Source organism: Mobula birostris, chromosome 8 (assembly GCF_030028105.1).
Source record: "Mobula birostris isolate sMobBir1 chromosome 8, sMobBir1.hap1, whole genome shotgun sequence".
NCBI lineage: Eukaryota > Metazoa > Chordata > Chondrichthyes > Myliobatiformes > Myliobatidae > Mobula > Mobula birostris.
Genome location: NC_092377.1, coordinates 137,808,892 through 137,829,542, shown reverse-complemented (window position 1 = coordinate 137,829,542; position 20,651 = coordinate 137,808,892). Strand labels below are relative to the sequence as shown.

The following is a 20,651-nucleotide window of genomic DNA, read 5'->3' as shown; positions in this document are numbered from 1 at the left end:
CAATCTTCTAAACTTTTTAACTCTATCCTGGGAAGAGGGTATTCATCTATCTTTATGTTTGAATCTCCCAATGCAATCTTTGAACACTGCTGTGGCATTATCCAGCACCTTTCTTAATTCGATTTCAGTTGACTCCATTACAGGAGATGTGGCATGCAAAGGGTGGATAGATCTTTGATCAGGTTGTAGTTGTCTCAGCCAATCATGACCCTGCAATGCTGGCCCTGCTGTTTTTAAACCACATATAAGTGCAATGAGGCTTCTTAGTTGTTGTATTTCATTGTTATTATTGTCATTCCCACAGGAATAATCTTTTCTCCAGTATAAGTTCTCAGTTCGATATCTGCAGGCTTCTGTTCAGTAGTTTTGAAATGGCGTTCAAACTCATTTTGTGGAATGACTGAAACAGCCGAGCCAGTGTCCAATTTCCATCTTAATTAATGTTCCATTCACTTCTGGTGTAAGCCGCATTGCTTGTCTATGGTTGCTTTTCACATTGAAAATCTCAAGGCTACCCAGTCATTATCAGATTTTTCAGCAACACTGTGGTTTTAGTGCTCTTTTTGAAACTGCAGCTTGATCTTTTTCTCTACCCTGTGCAGTCCAGTTATGTTTTTTTTTGTCCAAAATGCTCTTTGTATGTGTCCTACTTTATTGCATTTTCTACATGTTTCACCTTTAAATCCACTTTGGTCAGGTGTATGTGAGCCCTTGCCACTTCATAAAAAAAAAAACTCTCTTGTAAGATTTCATAAACTAATCCATCGGTGCATCATTCAGCCCATCACTGAATTGGCAATGCTCAGGCAAGCTCTTCAATTCAGCCACATACACGGAAATGGACTTGCCTTCCTATTTGATTCTGCTAATGAAGCCTAAAGCATTCTGCAATCAACAGTAGTTTCAGTTCTAAATGTTGTTGAATTATTTTCACGATATCAGCAGAGCTCACGTTGGTTGGTTTGATTGGAGTAGTTAAACCTCTAAGCAAACCGTATGCCATTCCACCAAATGCACTCGGCAAAACTGGCACTCACTTTACATTGGCTATTTCATTTGCTTCAAAATACTGTTCAATTCACTCGGTGTATAGTACCCAGTTATCTCTTGTCGATCTAATGTGTCTAGCTTTCCATGTCTGCTCCTTTTTTTAATGATTTAATATCAGCCAGTGCTCGCTGTTTATGAACCTGTAATGTGTCTCTTCCTTTTTTTTAAAAAAAATCTCATCTATCTCTGTTCCTTCTGAAGATGCATGTGCTGCGTTGTTCTCTTTTACTCAACTGTTTCTCGCTGTGCTCTTTTTTTTTAAACAAGAAAACAATGATATCTCTAACATCATGTTGTATTTTAACAGGTAGGTAGTTGTCTCAGGTTCTTTTAAAACATCCTTGTTGCCACTTGAGTTTTGTACTGTAAAACTTAAAACCAATAGAAAGGAAAACATGGAGGCTGGGAGAACGTGTGTAGTTTTTTTTTACTTTTAGCAAGGCACGAGCATATGACATGGTGGTGTGATGATGTATGCCATTCACTTTTACGTATAACATGTAATGAATTGTGTAACAATGAAGAATGCTTAATCAAATAATATAATTACAATATTGGTCAAATATTATTGAAATATTAAATACGCAGAACTTTTGAAGTTTCATCTAACAAATTAAGCCATTTTTGACTTGTTAACTCTGCAAAACTGACTAATGTTCCTTTTTAAGCTATCGTGATAGGTTTGTTCCAATTCCTAGCTAGTCCTTTTAATCATAAATGTCATTGATGTTGGGAAGGAAGATGAGAAGGCCTTATAGCTGACTGAATTGAGTAATAGATTGAATAAGACAAGTCAAAGCAAAAATGTATTGCATCCTTCAAAGAAAAGGATTCGGGGGTATGAGGGGAGGGAGTAACCAGATCTTGCCTTTTTGATCATACATCATATTTTATAAAAAACAATTTGATATTTTAATTAAATCAAGTTTGTTGGGAAAAGTCAGATTCAGATTATACGTATAACCAGAAGTGTTTGGCTTGATAATTTATTATAAATCCTTACTGGCGGGGTTATAAGATGCCTTTGATGTTGCTCATTGGTCTGTGACAATCATGTGACCCCAGCCACCTGTCATTACTCGGCCTTCGGCCTGGTCTTGGCTATGCCCACAATCTGGCGGGGGTGTGTGTGTGTGTGTTCTCGTTCTCAGTCTAGAGGTAGATGGGCTGTGGCAAAAATGGGCCTCAGTAATCTGTTACTGAGTGGGAGAATGAATAACTCCAGTGCTGGAATATGACACTAATATTGGGTGGGGGTGGGGTGGGAGAGATCCTTCAGTAGAGGTGTTTCTGTGGAAAGAAATGCCAGTTATTGTTTTACGTCAGAGACCCTTCTTCAGAGCTGGGAGAAGAGTGGAGGGTCGGGAATCTAGGGGAAGAGTGAGCTCTAAGACAAAAGGCCAGGTAAAGGTGTATTCCTGTGGAAACTCACTTGGGCTGAGCTACACCTGTGTCTTTGGCTACCTGGAACAATCCATATTCCAGCCTTGTTCAGACCACTACCCTGGTTCTTTCTCTGATGCACTATTGACCGAGTTGCTGCACTGTTCCTGTGACTCCCACCCACAACTCAGATCTCATCACCTTCACTACCAGTGTCCAGCCTGACTTCACGTTTATGTGACCTCTGTCTCCATCTCGGGAGATACGATGGTAGTGGCTAGCTTTGAGTTCACAGCAACCCTCCTGAAACATCCTCTCTGTCTGCCTGCCGTAAGGACTCCATTCGTCCCAGTTTCTTTGTCATTCGTTCTACTGATGCAGTTCTTGCTCTGGTGCTTGTGAAACGCCCTCCTTCCTGAAACACGGCTGCACTCTGCCGTGTGGGATGAGACCTGGATTTCCTGTCCCACACTTTTCTCACCTCCTCTCCTCAGTCAGAACAAAGTTGGTGCTCCCCCTACTCTCCTTCTGCCCCACACCCTGACTCAAAGTGTTGTCCTTCCGAATTTCCACCTGTTCCAACATGATCCCATCACCAGTAACTCTTCCGCTCTCCTCCCCTTTCTGCACTTCAAGGGACTGCTGTTTTTGAGCCTCCTTCCTGCCCCTCCCTCCACTTCCCCCCTCCCATATGGCCAGAGGTTGTATTCATTCACTCCTTTCCTTCCTCACCACCCAGGGCTGTGAACCACTGTTCCAGGTGAGGCAGTGATTTTTATTTGCCCTTCCATCTCGCTGCGCTGGATTTGGTGCTCACTCACTCAAATGTGGTCTCCTCTGCACCTGGAGAAACCAAACGCAGATTAGGTGACCACTTAGTGGAGCTCCTGTACTCTATGTACAGGGATGACCCCGAGCTTCCTACTGCTCCCAGTCTCAATCCCTCTCCCACTCCCATTCTAACCTCTGCCTGCTGACTCCTCTATCGCCCAGCAAAGAAGGACACCTTCTGTCTGGGCACTTTTCAGTTCCCCGCGAGGAACGCTGAGTTTTCCAACTCCAGGTCTCTGTGCTTCCCATTTTCACGCTGATATCCTTTTCTCACCTGCTTCTATAATTGAGATTAAAGATTAGCTTCATTTGTCGCAAGTACATCGAAACAAGACAGTGAAATACATCAGCTGCGTCAAATGTGCTGGAGGCCGCACGTACGATTGTCATCATGCTTGCAGTGCCAACATAGTGTGCCCACAACTTATGAACCCTAACCCATATGTCCTTGGAATGTGAGTGTCAAGTGTTTCTAGAAAGTATTGGGACCCAGAGGCAAAAGAAAATAAAAATTTAGAAGTAGTAGCAAGAATCCACTGATAGACCGGATGGAACCTGCTGCCTGAGCCCAGAACATCGGGAGGACCCGGCAGCATCATAGTGGCCGTCCGGGAGCAGCGCTGGAATCCGCGGTAAGATGCTGAACTTGAAAGACTGTTCGATGGAGAAGCGCACTGCTGTCACTGCGTCACGGGTCCGCGCGAGCTTCGCGTCACGTCACGTCACGGGGATCCTCGCGCGCTGGCGCTGCTGGGAAATGGCGCCGGGTTTGAGAGCTCGGGAACCTTCGGGAAGGCACGCCCGCTTTGAAAACATAACGGCCTGTGAGGGAGGGGAGAGGGGCTGGTTGGAGTCCGTCTGCAAAGTCTGGGGAGGTAGCCAGTTTTTTCATCTAGTGTCCAGTGGTTGATGGAACTATCAGACTGCCGCACTTGTGAAAAATAAAAGGAGGAAAAGGAAAAGTTGTTTGGTCATTGACTGGAATCCAGTTAAAAAAACCTTCGGGTAGACGCATTCAATCTCTTTCAAGTTGGGAAGCTGCACATGTTCAAAGAAGACAAAGAAATCTGACTGGACAGTGCGAGGAGACCAGCGCTCATGCAATCACGGGGAGCATGCATAGACAGCGGCAGGAATTGAATCCCGATCTTGCAGCTCGTTCTGTAAAACATCACGCTAACCGCCATGCTATTGTGCCGCTCAGTACTCTGATTCTTTATCGGGTGATTTGTCTTGTAGCTCCCTGATCTACCAGCTCCATTGCAATAACTGCCTCCACCTCGGAAGTTCTTCTGAGGAAGGGTTCCTCACCCAAAACGTTGACTTTCCACGGGTGCTGTTTGACTAGCTGAGCTTCTCCAGCGCTGTGGCTTTACATCGAGGGGTAGTACATTGACAACTTCCTGTTTCTTGGACTTTATTGAGATGGTTGATAAATTCTTGGAGCTTTTCAGAATCGGGTTTATTATCACTGGCATGTGTCACAAAATGTGTTAACTTAACAGCAGTGCAAAGCCATGCAAAATAATATAGAAAGAAAAAAGTAAATAAATTGCTATAAGTATATATGTATATTGAATAGATTGAAAATGGTGCAAAAATAGAAATAATAAAAGTGAGGTAGCGTCCAAGGGTACAATGTTCATTTAGGAATCGGATGGCAGAGGGGAAGAAGCTGTTCCTGAATCACTGAGTGTGTGCCTTCAGGCTTCTGTATCTCCTACCTGATGGTAACAGTGGAAGAGGGCATGTCCTGGGTGATTGGGGGGGGGGGTCCTTAATGGACACTGCCTTTATGAGACACCGTTCCTTGAAGATGTTTTGGATACAATGGAGACTAGTACCCAAGATGGAGCTAATTTTGCGACTTTCTGTAACTTTCACTCCTGTGCAGTAGCAGACAGTGATACAGCCTGTCAGAATGCTCTCCACAGTACATCTGTAGGTGTTTTCAGATTGGCATCCACACTCGTGGAGGATCACTTAATTGCACAGTTCTATTTTATTTTGCAGGTGGGAAACTCCAAGTACTACAACTACACGTTATCTGTGAACGGTGCTGCGGAAAAGCACAGTAGCAACTACCAAAAGGACTATCTGACTGACCTCATAGTAAGGCACAGCCATTCTGTATTCTGTTAGATCTGTATCGTGGAGCTATCAGGGACTTTACTTTTTATTTTTCTATAATGTAAAAGATCTTATAGTAAGTTTGAAAAAGTACAGAGAAAACTTACAAGGATGTCGCCAGGTCTGGAGAATCTGAGTTGTATGGAAAGATTGAATAGGTTGAGACAGTATTCCTTGGAACGTAGAAGATGGAGAGGAGATTTGACAGGGGTATACAAAATGATGAGGGCTATAGATGGGGTAAGTGCAAACAGGCTTTTTCCACTGAGATTGGGTGGAACTACAATCAGAAGTCATGGGTTAAGGGTGAGAAGTTTAAGGGGAACATGAAAGAAAACTTCTTGACCCAAAGCGTCATGAGTGTGGAGTGAACTGCCAGCACAAGCAGTGCATCCAAACTCCATTTCAATGCTCGGGTAGGTACATGGATGGTAGGGGTTTGGAGGGCTATGGTCCCAGTGCAGGTCAATGGGAGAAGGCAGTTTAAATGGTTTTGGCATGGACTAGATGTTTCTGTGTTGTACTTCTCTATGATTTTATTGCTGAACTACAATCGAACATGACACAGCTTCAGGGACCCGTGGGTATATGTATGATCTTGTTTAAGCAACAATTCACAGGCTGTTGATTTGAGCCTTGAGGAATAACTTGAATATTTTCTTAATTTGGATAGTGGCATATTCAGGTAAAAACTAGTCTACTTTGCTAAACCACATGTTTGATTATAATTCTTTTCAGCCCACGGTGATATGTCTGTGCCAATCTTCAGCTGGTGGCTTTGACCATGGTAACCCCTGACGTTGGAAAGAAGAACTGAGATTGCTGTACAGCTGAGCGAACTTAGATTTGGTACATCCGTTACTGAGGAACCTCAAATCAAAATGTATTTTGTTCGCTCAAGTGAATTAGGCTTGGGGAAGGGGCATTGTAGGAGAGAAAGAAAGAGTTTAAATTTGCATGCTGATGCATTTTGTCCCTTTTATTAAAATAAGCAACCTTTAAAATGAGTAATTTAACAAAATGTTGCTTTTCTGTCGCGGTGATTTTTTTTCCAAGGTTAGGAAGGAGTTGTCTGTTCAGGCTTGGTTTGCAACTGTTGGAAAGCTCTGTAGGAGCTGCTAATTCTTCTGGACTGTATACCTTTCTGGAACCAGTCTGTCTCAGGTAGCTTCAGAACATTGTGGCTGCATTTAATATTCACAATTGGTGGTTCAGTCTTGAGCTCGGGAAGACTGATCCATGACCAGAGTTGTACTGTGCGCTGCCCTGGAGGATGGGAATGTTTCAGCTGAAACATTTGAAATACGTGGTTAATTTTTTTTTTGTGTGGTCACTATTGGATTTGAGTCCCAGGAAAGGAGTATGATGTGTATTCTAATGAGAGATTGCAGATCTAAAATTTAAAACAAAAACCTTTTGTCTCCTCTCCACATTCATTGTTTCTTTACTATCTTTAACAATTTATTTTAACCTGAAATATTGGCTTTCTGCTTTTGGTGAGCAGTAGAAAGAAAGTTTGTCCAATTTAGAACATAGAAAGTTTGTCCAATTTAGCACATTACAGGCCCTTCGGCCCACAATGTTGTGCCGACCATGTAACCTACTCTAGAAACTACCCAGAATTTCCATATTGATGACCCTCTATTTTTCTAAGCTCCATGTGCCTATCTAAGAGTATGTTAAAAGACCCTTTTGTATCCGCCTCCACCACCATCGCTGGCAGTGCATTCCACACACCCCCCCCTCTGTGTGGGGGAGAAACTTACCCCTGACATACCCCCTGTACCTTCTTCCAAGCGCCTTAAAACCATGCCCCCTGGGCGAACCTCTGTCTGATCACCGCTGCCCTTTGTACAGGCAAACCGCTCCGTGGAGTTTCTGGAGTCCAGGAGTCGCCGTGTTCCATTCTTCATGGCACTGGCCACCCCAGCCTGTCACTCCCCCTGGACCGCGGCTCCCAAGTACAGCAAATCCTTCAACAGCACCAAGGCTCCACGCCACGGAAGTTTCAATGTCCACGGAAAGGTGAGTGGAACAAATACAGCCACTCGTGGAGCTCTGCAGGGGGAATTAGGAACATTTTAAGAAGCTCAAAGATTATTTTTCAGGGTTATTGGTAGTTCTTGAAATCACTATCTTGCTTTCAGAAGTTGGAGGGAGTTTTGTTGTTCAGCTGTCAAGTTGAGTCCGACTCCTCGTGACCTCATGGACCATAGGATCAATAGGGTTTTCATGACAAGATACGGAAGTAGGTTGCCAGGCCTTTCTTCCGCGCAGACACTGCTGCCCAGGTTGGGACTTGGCTGGGTTTGAACTCAGGATCATCTGCCTTGAAGTCCAATGTTGCTGCCACTACACCACCAGCCAGCCCGAGGGGGTAGATCAGCACAAATATTGGAGCAGCATTTTCTTCATGACATACTACACCTGTTCTGAGTTGTTTTTTAATCTGTGCTTTTCAGATCTGCTTGATTTTTGTTTTGCCATGAAGTTGAACTGTGAGAGCTAGTTTTAAATTGTAATTATCAATAACTGCCAATAGATGGCAGGAGAAACCAGGAGATGTTTAAGTTAATGCACTTGTTTAAGTGTCTGTTGGTCACTTCAGGATTAACATTATATTTAAACCATTCCCCCTTGAGTTTTACTAATTAGTTTCATTAATCATCAGGGAGACTACAATAACCCTTTTAGTTTCATGAACAGGGTTCAAAGTTCGTCCTGTGACCTGAATTAGCATTAATGTTGGCCGGGGAATTTGGATAAGATGTAACTGCAATTGTGTCTAACCTTGAGTTTAAGATAGTTTGTGCTCACCCCCACAGAACAAACACTGGCTGATCCGACAGGCTGAAACACCCATGAAGAACACTTCCATTGAGTTTTTGGACAATGTTTACAGAAGAAGGTACTATGTTCTCTCATTTCAAAATCCGAGCCTATTGTGGATCAAGTGGTAGAGTTCTCTACCCTATGGAGTTTGCAGGCCTGAATTTGGTTTAATTTCACACCAGAGAATGAAGGAAAATCATTTCCAGCAATATCAAAGCAATTGATTTTTTTATTTTTTAAGATGAAGTGAGGCATGTCTAGAACTACAGGTGACAAATCCAAAATTATGAGTCTTGGACTGCTACACCACAGACATGGGGTCCTTGGCCCATTAGGCAGTTTTAAGTCATAATGCAGTGGGATTGGTTCACTTGTCTTTTAGTTGTCACACCAAAAATTTTAGTTCCCCTGCAATTACTGAGAGTTTGAACTGGTCGGGTGATTGTTGTAACAGAAGCGGAGTGCCCAAACTATTAATGACTTTCACCACCTTCCAGTCAAGGGTCTTTGATCATGCCATTTGTTTTTTGGTTGGTTGCTATTGGTGCTGATTGTGCAGTTGCCTACTAAATCTTCTGCAGTCCATCTTTATCTGTTACTGCTATAGTTCCCACTTTCATTCCATCACAATCTTTTTGTCCCTGAACCCCAACTACTGCTTTCTGGTCTGTTTCCTGGCAGGTTAAAGATGAGTGGAGTCAATCCGCAGGACATCTCTTGCAGCAATCTATCAAGACCCCAAAGGATTAGTGATTCTTTCAGCCCGTGTTGGCATGTGATCAGTTATTCTCCAGCCAAGTGCCGGACTATCCCACAATTTTCTGACCTGTTCAGTCCCCGCAAAGTGATCTTGTGTCTGCAGATGGGTTGCTTGCTCAAAGTCAAGTTTATTGCCATACGCTCAAGTACATGATGCTCGGGTGTAATGGAGGAACTTGCTTGGGAAGTATCATGCATAGCATTGTGCAAACAGCGTACACAAGAAAAACAGACTTAAACTATACACCATTTTTACTTAAGTTCAGAGATCAGTTCAGGGTCAGAAGGTGGGTGGGGGGGCAGGGAAGGGAGGAAGAAGAATTGGAAGGGGGGATTGAAGTAAAAGCTGGGAAATTGGTGAAAGAGGTAAAGGGCTAGAGAAGGGGGAATCTGATGGGAGAGGATGGCAGACTATGGAAGAAGGGGAAGGAACTGTAGCAGCTGAAGGGGGTGATGGACAGCTGAGATGAGAGGGGAAACAGGAATGGGGAATGGTGAAAGGATGGGGGGCAATTACCGGCACTTTGAGAAATTGATGTTCTAGCCATTTGACTGGACACTACCCAGACGGAATATAAGGTGTTTCTCCTCCAACCTGAGTGTGGCCTCATCATCGCAGCAGAGGCGGCCGTCACTGACAATCTACTAACCTATATATCTTTGGAATCTGGGAAGAAATCAGAGCACCCAGAGAAAACCCACACTGTCACAGGCAGAACATACCTAGACAGTGATAAGAATTAAACCCAGGTCGCTACTCTACTGTGCTGCTCTATTTTCACAAGAACGTTCAAAATAAACTTATTATCTAAGTAACTATATGTTTCCGTATACTACCTTGAGATTCATTCATTGAAGGTCACTATATTAAACAAATGAATAGTCCCAAGTCAAATGGAATGCAGTCTTGGCCATGAACTTTCTGTGGGCAGTTTCTGCAGTGTATCCAGCAGCTCTTGCTGCACAAGTGCAGTGAATGAGGTAGCTTCGGCCTGTACTGCAAACCTGCCAATTTCCTGCAAGCTGCTTAAATTCCTCCTGTTTCCACCAGGTGGCAGACTCTGCTCTCTGTGGATGACCTGGTCGAGAAGGTGATCAATAAACTAGAGGAAGTGAAGGAGCTGAACAACACCTACATATTCTATACGTCCGACAACGGCTACCACACAGGTTGGTTTGGTACCATAGATCCTGTAGTATCACTAATCCTGCTCATGAGTTTTGCATTAATGTAAGCCAGTAGCTAATATACTGTGTATTGAAGATTTTGTTACATTTGTTGGATCTGACTATTTAATTCTTGGATAAAACTATTTAATTGTTACTTTCTTTGTAGTTTAACAATTAATTATCTGCTTGTATTTTAAGTAATCTATTATTTATATTATATATATATATATATATATATATATAAAAAAAAATTGTAAGCTTGTCTTGGCAACACGCACAATGCTGGGGGAACTCAGCAGGTCAGGCAGTATCAATGGAAGTGAATAAGTAGTTGATATTTCATGCTGAGACCCACCTTCAGGACTGAAAAAGGAAGAGGGAAGATGCCAGAATAAAAGTATGGGGGGGAGGGGGAGATTCCCTTGGTGCCCTATGTATGAATAAAGCTTTCTCATTGGTTGACTCTTATCTCCGAGTTTAAATGGTGTTTTTGCAATGGGGGTAAAAGAGCTGACCACAAGGCCAGTGCCATCTTTGTCTTCGTCTTTAAGCCTTTTGCTACTAGATTCTACCCCTGTTACTGTCCGTTGTCAATTTCCCTTGTTTTACCAATGTTTAATAAAACTATTGTTAAGCGACAAGTTTCCTGCCTCTTCCCTGATATCTGAAAGAACTGTGGATTAAAATCTCAGAATCTAATGCATCTTTGTGAAGTTTTATTTGTGCTTGCTTTGTACATTTGATACCTAGTGATCTTGCAATGAAGGTGGAAATTTCCTTTCGAAGAATGTGACATCAGAAGCTGCTTGTCGCTGTGTTGGAGAGAAGCCATGATATGCAGATATTGTTGCAATTGTCCTTTCAGACTTGTCAACCTAAATTAGCTTCTACCCTAAATGTGCACGTGCTGCTGGAAAATGCAATGGAATGTTTCCCGAGTGAAGTGCCAACACTCTCCATCGATCACAGGGTGTTGTTGGTGACTAATACCAGGTGGCCTCGTATCGCTAGTTCTAAGAGCACTGGAAAGCCACTGAGTCGCTCCAGTAGGTTTATGACTAGCTGTTCACAAAACCTGGAGCTGGGTAGGGTTGTGAATGACAAGGCAGGAATATATTGTGAAGACGTTTATTTATTGAAATGCAGTGTGAAATAAGCCCTTCGAGCCACACTGCCCAGCAATCCCCTGATTTAACCCTAGCCTAATCATGGGACAATTTACAATGACCAATTAACCTGGTGTGTCTTTGGACTCCGGGAGGAAACTGGAGAAAACATACAAACTCCTTACAGGCAATGGCAGAACTGAACCTGGGTCGCTGGTGCTGATCACTACACTGCCCCTGCTCCCCCTGAACACAGGTGCTCCCTGTGCACCTGGGAGAGGCGAGGGACCCATAGTTAGGGTTTTTTTTTATTGGGTTCTCAGTTTGTGGAGGCAGTTGCATCTAGGAGAGGGAGCATTGCTGGCCCAGAATATCGACTGTTTACTTCCCTGCCGAGGAGGGAAGACTGACCCGGGTTCCTCCAGCATTTTGCGCGTACAGCATTAACGCTGGGTTCTGTTTGCAGGGCAGTTCTCCCTCCCCATCGACAAGCGGCAGCTCTACGAGTTCGATATCCGAGTGCCGCTGCTGGTTCGTGGACCAGGCATCAAACCCAAGCAGAGCATTGAGGTGTGTACTGGCTTCTCCCAGCAGCTTACCTGCTCATTTGACATGTGAGTTCCATCCGGGCACATAACTGCATTGGAATTGGCGATCGCTGAGCTTGCGTACTGCAGGGAAACATTGGTTTGCTCTGGTTAGGCTGCAGTTGGAGTTTTGTGTGCAATTCTCTTTGCCCATTTTCAGGAAGCTAGTGGAAGGTTTGGAGAGGATGTAGAAGTTTACCAGGGAGCTGCCTAGATCAGACGACGTATGTTATGAAGAGAAGCTATATAATAATGCTTTGAGAGACAGTCTTTTTCCCACTGCAGAAATGTCAAACACGAGAGGGCATGCATTTAAGGTGGGAGGGAGAAAACTTGAAAGAGATGTGTGCAGGCAGGTTTTGTGTCTTAGTAGTAGGCTGTGGGGGTAGTGTTGGGAACAGATACATACAGTAGCAGCGTTTAAGAGGCTTTTAGATGAGCACATATTTATGAAGGGAAGCAGAAGTGATTTAACTTGGCATTATGTTCAGTACAGACTTTGTAAGCTGAAGGGTCAGTTCCTGTGCGGAACTTTTAACGTGAGTACTATTTTAAGGTTGCAATGAATTATGGATGTCACCTTCAATTTTGAAACGCAGTCAGTCTGGGCCACAACAGGAGTAACATCAAGCACCGAGCGCCCAGGAACACTTGTACAAGACGGAGTCATGTGCTTCACTGGGATTTCATAGATCTTCTCGGCTGTGTGCTGTTGTACAACGATTAACAGAATTGCATCTGTTCCCCTCTCCGTGCAGGAACCTGTGCTCAATATAGACTTGGCTCCTACATTCTTGGACATTGCTGGGAGTGGTGAACCACAGGGCATGGATGGAAGGTCTTTCCTGCCACTCGTGGTGAGTGCACCGTGCAGTGGTGAGGGGCCCTAAGGCAACGCACACACAATGTTGGACGGTTTCAGTGGGTCAGGTGGCATATACTGGAAATCTGGAGTGACACGAGAATTGGAGTTACCTTGTTTTAAGATGGAATAGTTCCCACCTGACTGAAGTGTTAATAAAATTTGTCACTGCGCTCTGGTATTGTGTGAGTATCTGATAACATTAAATCTTTCGTTCCATTCTGGTTTCGGGAACACTGAAACCATTTCTGGAAGGTCATGACATGGTGCTGTCAGAGAGAGGAGCCTAGAGTCACACCCCTCCCCAATCCTAAATACTAACAAGTTCTGCCGACTTAATTTCAATAGTATTGATTATTTTTGCACAATATGAACTCGTTATCTTTCTGCTCTTGGAGGGGAAGGATTCTTGCACTGGTCACCCTGGTTACAGTCACAGAAGGAGCAGCCATCTTTATTCCAGATAATGGGATGCTTAGTCCTAATACAGGGAAGTTTCATGGATGCTCACAGACCATGTACTGAGTGTTTGGGTGGGGAGGAAGTGAGGTGTGTGGAAAGCGCCCTCTCCCAGATAATCCAAGTATGCTGTTGGCAGCAATTGTTTTCGGTAGATTCCTTTTGAAATCCATGCTGTTGCTGTTCTACCTGAAGGCTTGTGGCAAAATCCCGCAGTAATTCCTGTACCCCTTTTTACCCCTAAAAGTCACTCTGCCCTCCCACATCTCCTTCATCTCAGATTCAGACTGGTTAAAAACTTTAAAATATGGTAGCCTCCAACCTGATGGCATGAATATTGATTTCTCTAACTTCTGTTAATGCCCCTCCTTCCCTTTTTATTATTATTTTTTCTCTCTTTCCCTATCACAATAACTCCTTGCCTATTCTCCATCTTCCTCTGGTACTCCCCTCCCCCTTTCTTGCTTCCAAAGCCTTCTGTCCTATGATATTCCCCCTTCTCCAGCCTTGTATCCCTTTTGTCAGTCAACTGTCCAGCTCTTGGCTCCATCCCTCCCCCTGCTGTCTTCTCCTATCATTTCGGGTCTCCCCCTCTCCCTCCCCCTCCGGCTTTCAAATCTCTTACTATCTCTCTTTTCCATTAGTCCTGACGAAGGGTCTCGACTGGAAACATCGACTGTACTTCCTATAGATGCTGCCTGGCCTGCTGCGTTCCACCAGCATTTTGTGTGTTTTGCTTGAATTTCCAGCATCTGCAGATTTCCTCGTGTTTCCATCCAGAATATTGTATGTTTCTCTGAACTTCTGGATGCTCAAGTCCATTTTGTTTACTCTAGAGAGTGGAGTTGCCTGAACACCTTTCTGTTTGCATTGGTATTTATCCCAGGTCCCTTCGCAGACTAAAAGCAAGTGGCGCACTGACTTCCTGGTGGAATACACAGGGGAAGGTCACGACAAGAGTGACCCTTCATGCCCCCACGTAGGGCCTGGTGAGGCTGTGAGTACTTGTCACTGGCTTGTATTTTGTAGGCTCGCTTAATGTGGGGAAGACACATTCAATAAATATGAGCACTGCACTTTTTTGCAGAATAGTTCTCTTATAATAAAGACTTTATTTCTAAGTGGCTTATTACTTTTGCAACTGAAACATTGCTGTGTGTGAGTGGCAGATGAAGAAAGGTGACTGAAACATCAGACCAACTCGTTCAGTGGCACTTGATAAAGACATCGCTGGGATAAGATTTGCAGGCAAAATTAATTGTGCTGTTGTGTTTCAAGGGCAAATTCTTAAAAATAACAATGGGTTTAGGACTGCGAATATTTCAATAATCTTGGGCTTTTATCCAAGGAAACTGTGTGTGTGTGTGTGAGAGAGAGAGAATTGGGCATTTCTCTGCTGCAATGGTGGTGATTGAGTGTCTGAGACTCCCCTGTGGTGTGCTGGGTGGTGGTTGTGTACCAAAGGTGCGTCTGCTCTGGGGCCAACACTTGTATAAAGTGCTGGAGGGTGTTTGGTGCCTGAGAAACCAAGTTTGTCACCGACGTATGCTAGTGATATTAAATTGGATTCTGAGGGAGAGGGTGAATGATTAAATCTTGCTCATGGCTGGAATTTGCTCAGAGTTCCTACAATGAGATGCAGGTCAACAAAGGTCTCCAATGTATGAATTTGTATTTTAAAAAAAAAAATCAGGAAACTTTTAAAACACATTCATTTCCCCTTCCTAGGAATGTTTTCCGGACTGTGTGTGTGAGGATGCTTTCAACAACACCTACGCCTGTGTCCGGACACTTTCCCAAAGCAATCTGCAGTACTGTGAGTTTGCAGACAATGAGGTGAGTGAAGTATATCCTGCCATTGTACTTCCATCACTGTGCTTTCTGTGCCTCCCACTTTCCATAACTTTAAACGTACCTTTTGAAAGTCAGAAATGTATACAATATACATCCTGAAATTCTTTTTCTTCGCAAACATCCACAAAAGCAGAGGAGTACCCTAAAGAATAAATGACAGTTAAAACATTAGAACCCCAAAGCCCCCCCATGCACAAGCAGTAGCAAGGCAATGATCCCCCCTACCCCCACCAGCAAAAAAAGCATCAGCATCCTTCACCGAGCACTCAAGCATGCAGCAAAGCATCAATAAAGAGACAGACTTGCAGTACCCCAAAGACTACTCGTTCATCCGTTAATTCGACATGCCACAGGTGCTCGCTCTCTCCCTAATAAGGGAAAAAGAGGTGTCCCCATGTCACAGCGAGAGGGGAGACATAACAAACAACTTGCTGATTTACGATGTTAAAAGTCCGTTGCGTCGCTTTTTCCGAGTGCTGTGCCCAGAGAGTTAGTCCCAGCATGGCTCGGCTCGGCGCGGTTCTCTAGACACACAACCCCCGGCAGCTAACCCGCTGCTCCCGATGTTCTGTGTTCTCCCGCGACACTTCAGTCAAGGGCACCGGCCTAGAAACAGCCCGTTGCCAGAGCCACGAAAATCCAGAGCCCTGAAGGCACGCTAGTCTTCCAGGTCACATCCTTAGGCGATCAAAAAGCGGCCAGTTGTGAAGCCCTGAGAGTGGATCCATTTCCTGCAAAGGATCAAAGCCAAGAGTGTAACTCCAGGTCAGGGTCTTCAAAAGAACGTTGAAAAGGAAAAAAGAGATACCAAAGATAGAAATGGAGCTGTTTCCAAAGATGTAAGCAAAGGAGTCACTGTTTAGCACCATCTTGACTTCGCTCCACCTCCAGAAGTACAAAGTAGGATACTTTATAGTGATTATTATCTCCTTAATTTGAAACCTGCTGTAAATATCAGTGAGGAATCAGGTACTGGCCTTCCTGTAGGTTTCACCATGTTAGCTTTTATTAATTTTGTTGTTTCTTTCCCCTCTACCTTAGAAATTTGTTGAAGTCTATAACTTGACTGCTGATGCATATCAATTAACCAATATCCGCAAGCTTGTGAATCCCACACTACTTGTTAAGATGAACCAGAGACTGATTAAACTGGAGTCTTGTTCGGGCAATGACTGTTGGACCATTCAGAGCGAGGAGGATCGGTGAGTTTGCGCACGAGGTCACATTGCATTCCTATCCCACGATCCCACACTTCTGCTCGGGTACGGACAGCTTGTCAAGATACAAGAATGCAAGAAAATAAGAGCAGGTTAATCAAACCAGTGGGACTGGTGGGCTGAAATAGTACTGTAAGGAATGAATTTGAATGGATCAGGACCTGGAGCTATGATGCTGTGGCCATTTAGAAAGATGACTGGGATAGGGATAGGACTGGCAGCTGGGTTTTAGAAGGTAGAGTGTAAGGTAAAAGGTGGTATACTAGCATTACTAATTTGGAAGAGAATGTCACTGCTGCAGTCCTCCTCAGAGGGCTGATCACTTGAGGCAATATGGGGAAACTGAGGATAAGGGAAGTCCAGTCACTCTGGGATTATGTTATAGGCTTCCCAGTAGCTACTGGGGGGGGGGGGGTCGCAGAGGGACGGATATGTGGAAAGACGTAGAGCATTATTTATATTGTAATGGGTGACTAATTTCCAGAATATTGACTGGGTCTTCCTTGGTACAAAGAGACTGAGATGGGCAGAAGTTTTTCAGTGCATTCAGGAGGATTTTGTTTATACTAACCTTGATTTGGAAATGAACCTGGCCAGCTGGCTGGCCTTTGAGAGGGAGAGTGTTTTGGAAACAATGATCACAACTCCTTGGGCTTTAAGATGGTTACATACATGGCCAAGTCTGGATTTGCGGTAAAGTACTGAAGTAAGGGAGGGAAAATTGTGCCGACATTAGACAGGAGCTGGGGGCGGGGTGTGTGCGGGAGAGTTAACTGACAGCAGCTGCCTTTGGGCAAGACAACATCTGATATGTGGGCAACACAAAATGCTGGAGGAACTCCTCAGGCCAGGCAGCATCTGTGAGGGGGTGGAGGGGCAAGTACAGTTGACGTTTTGGGCCGAGACCCCTTGGCAGGACTGGAGGAAAACAAGATGAATAGATTTGAAAGGTTGGGGGAGAGGGGAGAGAAATACCAGGTGATAGGTGAAACTTGAAGGGGATGAAGCAAAGAGCTGGGAAGTTGATTGGTAAAATAGACAGAAGGCAATGGAAGAGAGGGGGGGGGTGCAGTTTGGAGCACCAGAGGGAGGGGATGGGTGGGCAAGGAGATAACATGAGAGAGGAACAAGGGGATGTGAAATGGTGAGGGGTGGGTGGTGGAGGTGTTACTGGAAGTTTGAGAAATCGATGTTCATGCCATCTGGTTGGAAGCTACCCAAACAATAAAAGGTGTTGTTCCTCCAACCTGAGTGTTCTTCCTTCCTCACTACCATTCAGGGCCCCAAACAGTCAGTCCGGGTGAGGCAACACTTCACCTGTGAGTCTGCTGGGGTCATATATTGTGCTTGGTGCTCCCAGTGTGGCCTCTTGTATATCGGTGAGATCTGACGTAGATTGGTAGACCGCTTCACAGAGGTGTCTATGCTCCCTTCGCCAGAACATGCAGGATCTCCCAGTGGCCACCCATTATAATTCCCCTTCCCACTCCGATATGTCAATCCATGGCCTCCACTGTCAGGATAAGGCCACACTTAAATTGAAGGAGCAACACCTTGTACTCCATTTGGGTAGCCTCCAACCTGATGGCATGAACATCGATTTCTCAAACTTTCAGTAATGCCTTCACCCCCACTTCACCCTTTCCCATTTCTTTGACCCCCTCATGTTATCGCCTTGCCTGCCCATCACCTCCCTCTGGGGCTCCTCCCCCGCACCCCCCACTTCTTCCATGGCCTTCTGTCTCTTTCACCAATCAACTTCTTAGCTCTTTGCTTCATCCCTCCCCCTCCAAGTTTCACCTCTCACCTGGCGTTTCTCTCCCCTTCCCCCCCCCACCTTTCAAATCTACTCCTCTGCTTTATTTCTCTAGTTCTGCCGAAGGGTTTCAGCCTGAAATATCAACTCTACTCTTTTCCATAGATATTGCCTGGCCTGCTGAGTTCCTCCAGCATTTTGTGTGTATTGTCTGCATGGACTTCAGTATGGTATTTACCAGGTCCCTCAAGGTCGTGATACAGAAGAAGATGCATAGGGTCCATGGTGCCCTATAGAGGTTCCCAAACTTTCTTGTGTCATGAAGCAATGCCATTATGAAGGGGTCCATGAACCCCAGACTGGGAACCCCTGCTGTATAGAGTAGTAGAAGGACGTTACTTTGACTGGAGGTCTGTAATCAGTGATCAGTAGTGTCCTGCGGGGATTGGTGCTGGGACGTCTGTGATCTGTACAAGTAACCTTGAAAATCTGAGTGAGTGGGGTTAGTAAGTTTGCAGAGTGGAATTGTGGACAGTGTAGAGAGCTGTCAAAGGACACAGCAGAATATAGATCAATTGCAAACATGGCCAGAGAAATGGCAGATGGTTTAATCTGAGCAAGTGTGAGGCATTACAGGGAGGTGAAATATAAGGGGAAAGTATGGCATTAATGGCATAACCCTTAATAGCATTTAACATACAGAGGGATTTAAGAGTCCTAAGTCAAGATTCCTGAAAGTGCTGGGGGAATGATGAAAGCTGGTTCAATATCTGCACACCTATGTGTCTAAATAATGGAGGGATACAGGTAGATGAGAAATACCTTAATTTAGCATTGTTTGGTGTGAACTTGAGCGGAAGGGCCGGTTCCTGTGCTGTACTTCTGTGTCCTGTGAATACACCATCTGCTCTGCCATTGAATATGCCACTGGCTGATCTATGCTGGCCTCTCCTCTGCCAGTTTAATAAGAGCTCTCACTTCCTTGATCTGCCGGGGATGGGCATGGGAATGGGAGTATAGTTTTCCAGAGATTTGCCACCCTCTACAAAATGCAATTTCTATGCATCTCCATTTTGAAAGATTCCTCACTGCTGCCATTTCAGTGTCAAAGAAATTGTGCTGTGAGTCGTCCTGTCCATTAGAAGCCTGCAATAATAACAATGAGTGGGGAGAGCAGCTGACTCATTCCAATTCTGGGGCATGGCAACATCCACCAAATTCTTTCTAATCAGGAAAGAAAATTGGGTGTCTGTTACTGTACTGAGGAATCACAACCATTTAACCAAAGTCTGTAAGTAACTTTTTAGTAATGGTGTGTTCAATTGCTTAATATCAGCATCTCTAATTAAATGTAGATTAAGTAATGTTTTAAAAAATCTCAGTCTCAACACTTTTTAATTCTAGATTTGATTCCTAACTGAAGGAATATTGAAGCATCCCTCCATTTCATGGATTTGAGACGAACAGACTGAATGTACCAGGCTTCAAGCATTAAGGAAACACCGAATTATAAACCTAATTATGTGGGGCCACAAGTAATCCAAGAGAACGAAATTAACTGAAGTGTGTGCAATAAACTTGGGTGAAATCCCTGAATTACGACAGTATCCCTTTTTTTTTGTTTTGAACAAGCAAGAATCCTTTTGCTCTTGCACGAAGCTTGTCCAACTGCTCTGTAGGGCAAGCCCAACACTTTTTGGAGGGTGATGTGAACATGGTTCCCCACCGGTTGGTGGGTGTTTGAATGTTGCTGATCACGTGTACTGAGCGACAGCTTGACCTAGCAAGTTGCTGGCGTGGCTTTTCGAGTGTTTTGATTGTCAAGATTGGACATTTGCACCTATTTCACTCATTACCTGGTTGTGTTGCTGGTTTGCTGAGTGGTCAGAAGGGCAGTTCACCTACGGTGGATGCCATTTGTAGATGTGTGTATTCTACTGGATCAAAACTTGGATGGCACTTCATTAAATCGGATCAATCATGAAACTTTTTTTGGACTGATGTCCAGAGTGAGAAACGAAAACAAAAATGCTGCATTGGCTGTCAGATGTAAGGGTTGTGATTGACAGAATCATAAATATAAACTTGTCTTCTCTATCGAAATCACAGTTGACTGAGCCAGTTATGTTTCGTGCTTTCCATAATGAAATGTTCACTGCAGATGTAAAGTCATTTACGTGGAAATCAGCACAACGACTTGAGAGCTTTGCTTCATCTGCCTGTTAAATCACTTAAAAACCCTCTAAATTATTTAGTCTTGACTCGTATGTTGTATGTTGAAACCTGTCTGGGGAAAAATGCTGCATCTCTTTTGACTTGTAGCCTTGTGTATTGAAATTTATTTTGTGCTTTTCGCTAACAGTACCCATTTTGTGTCAATGAAAGTGTAGAAGAGCGGTCAGAAGTTGTGTAATGCAGACATGAATTTTTCAATTAAAAAACAATTATTGCTTTAGTGGCTGCCTGGACTTTGTGTGGTTCTATTAAAGAGGATGACTGGCTTTGCTTCTTCATTTCCCTGAGAATTGAGACGCAGAGCTGAAGGGGAGCTGCAGTGAAAGGCTTTCACTCTGCTGTAAGCTGAAGGCCAAAGCCAGTGGTGTCTCCTTCAATGGATTGTGAAAAGGCAATCATCTCTTCGGACTTGTAGCCTTG

At 44.2% G+C, this 20,651-nt stretch overlaps 1 protein-coding gene across 1 annotated transcript in view; it reads left to right on the top strand.

Annotated features, from left to right (window-relative positions):
• The window catches only part of gnsb (glucosamine (N-acetyl)-6-sulfatase (Sanfilippo disease IIID), b), a 49,043-nt gene extending 28,592 nt beyond the window's left edge, over positions 1–20,451 (top strand). The window contains exons 5-14 of the mRNA XM_072266420.1: positions 5,278–5,376; positions 7,252–7,419; positions 8,220–8,302; positions 10,037–10,155; positions 11,728–11,831; positions 12,607–12,705; positions 14,056–14,166; positions 14,898–15,005; positions 16,065–16,225; positions 19,401–20,451. Of these exons, the coding sequence (XP_072122521.1) occupies positions 5,278–5,376; positions 7,252–7,419; positions 8,220–8,302; positions 10,037–10,155; positions 11,728–11,831; positions 12,607–12,705; positions 14,056–14,166; positions 14,898–15,005; positions 16,065–16,225; positions 19,401–19,413 (1,065 nt within the window). The 3' untranslated portion in view covers positions 19,414–20,451. The remainder of the gene's footprint in view (positions 1–5,277; positions 5,377–7,251; positions 7,420–8,219; positions 8,303–10,036; positions 10,156–11,727; positions 11,832–12,606; positions 12,706–14,055; positions 14,167–14,897; positions 15,006–16,064; positions 16,226–19,400) is intronic.
• The last annotated feature ends 200 nt before the right edge of the window (positions 20,452–20,651 follow it).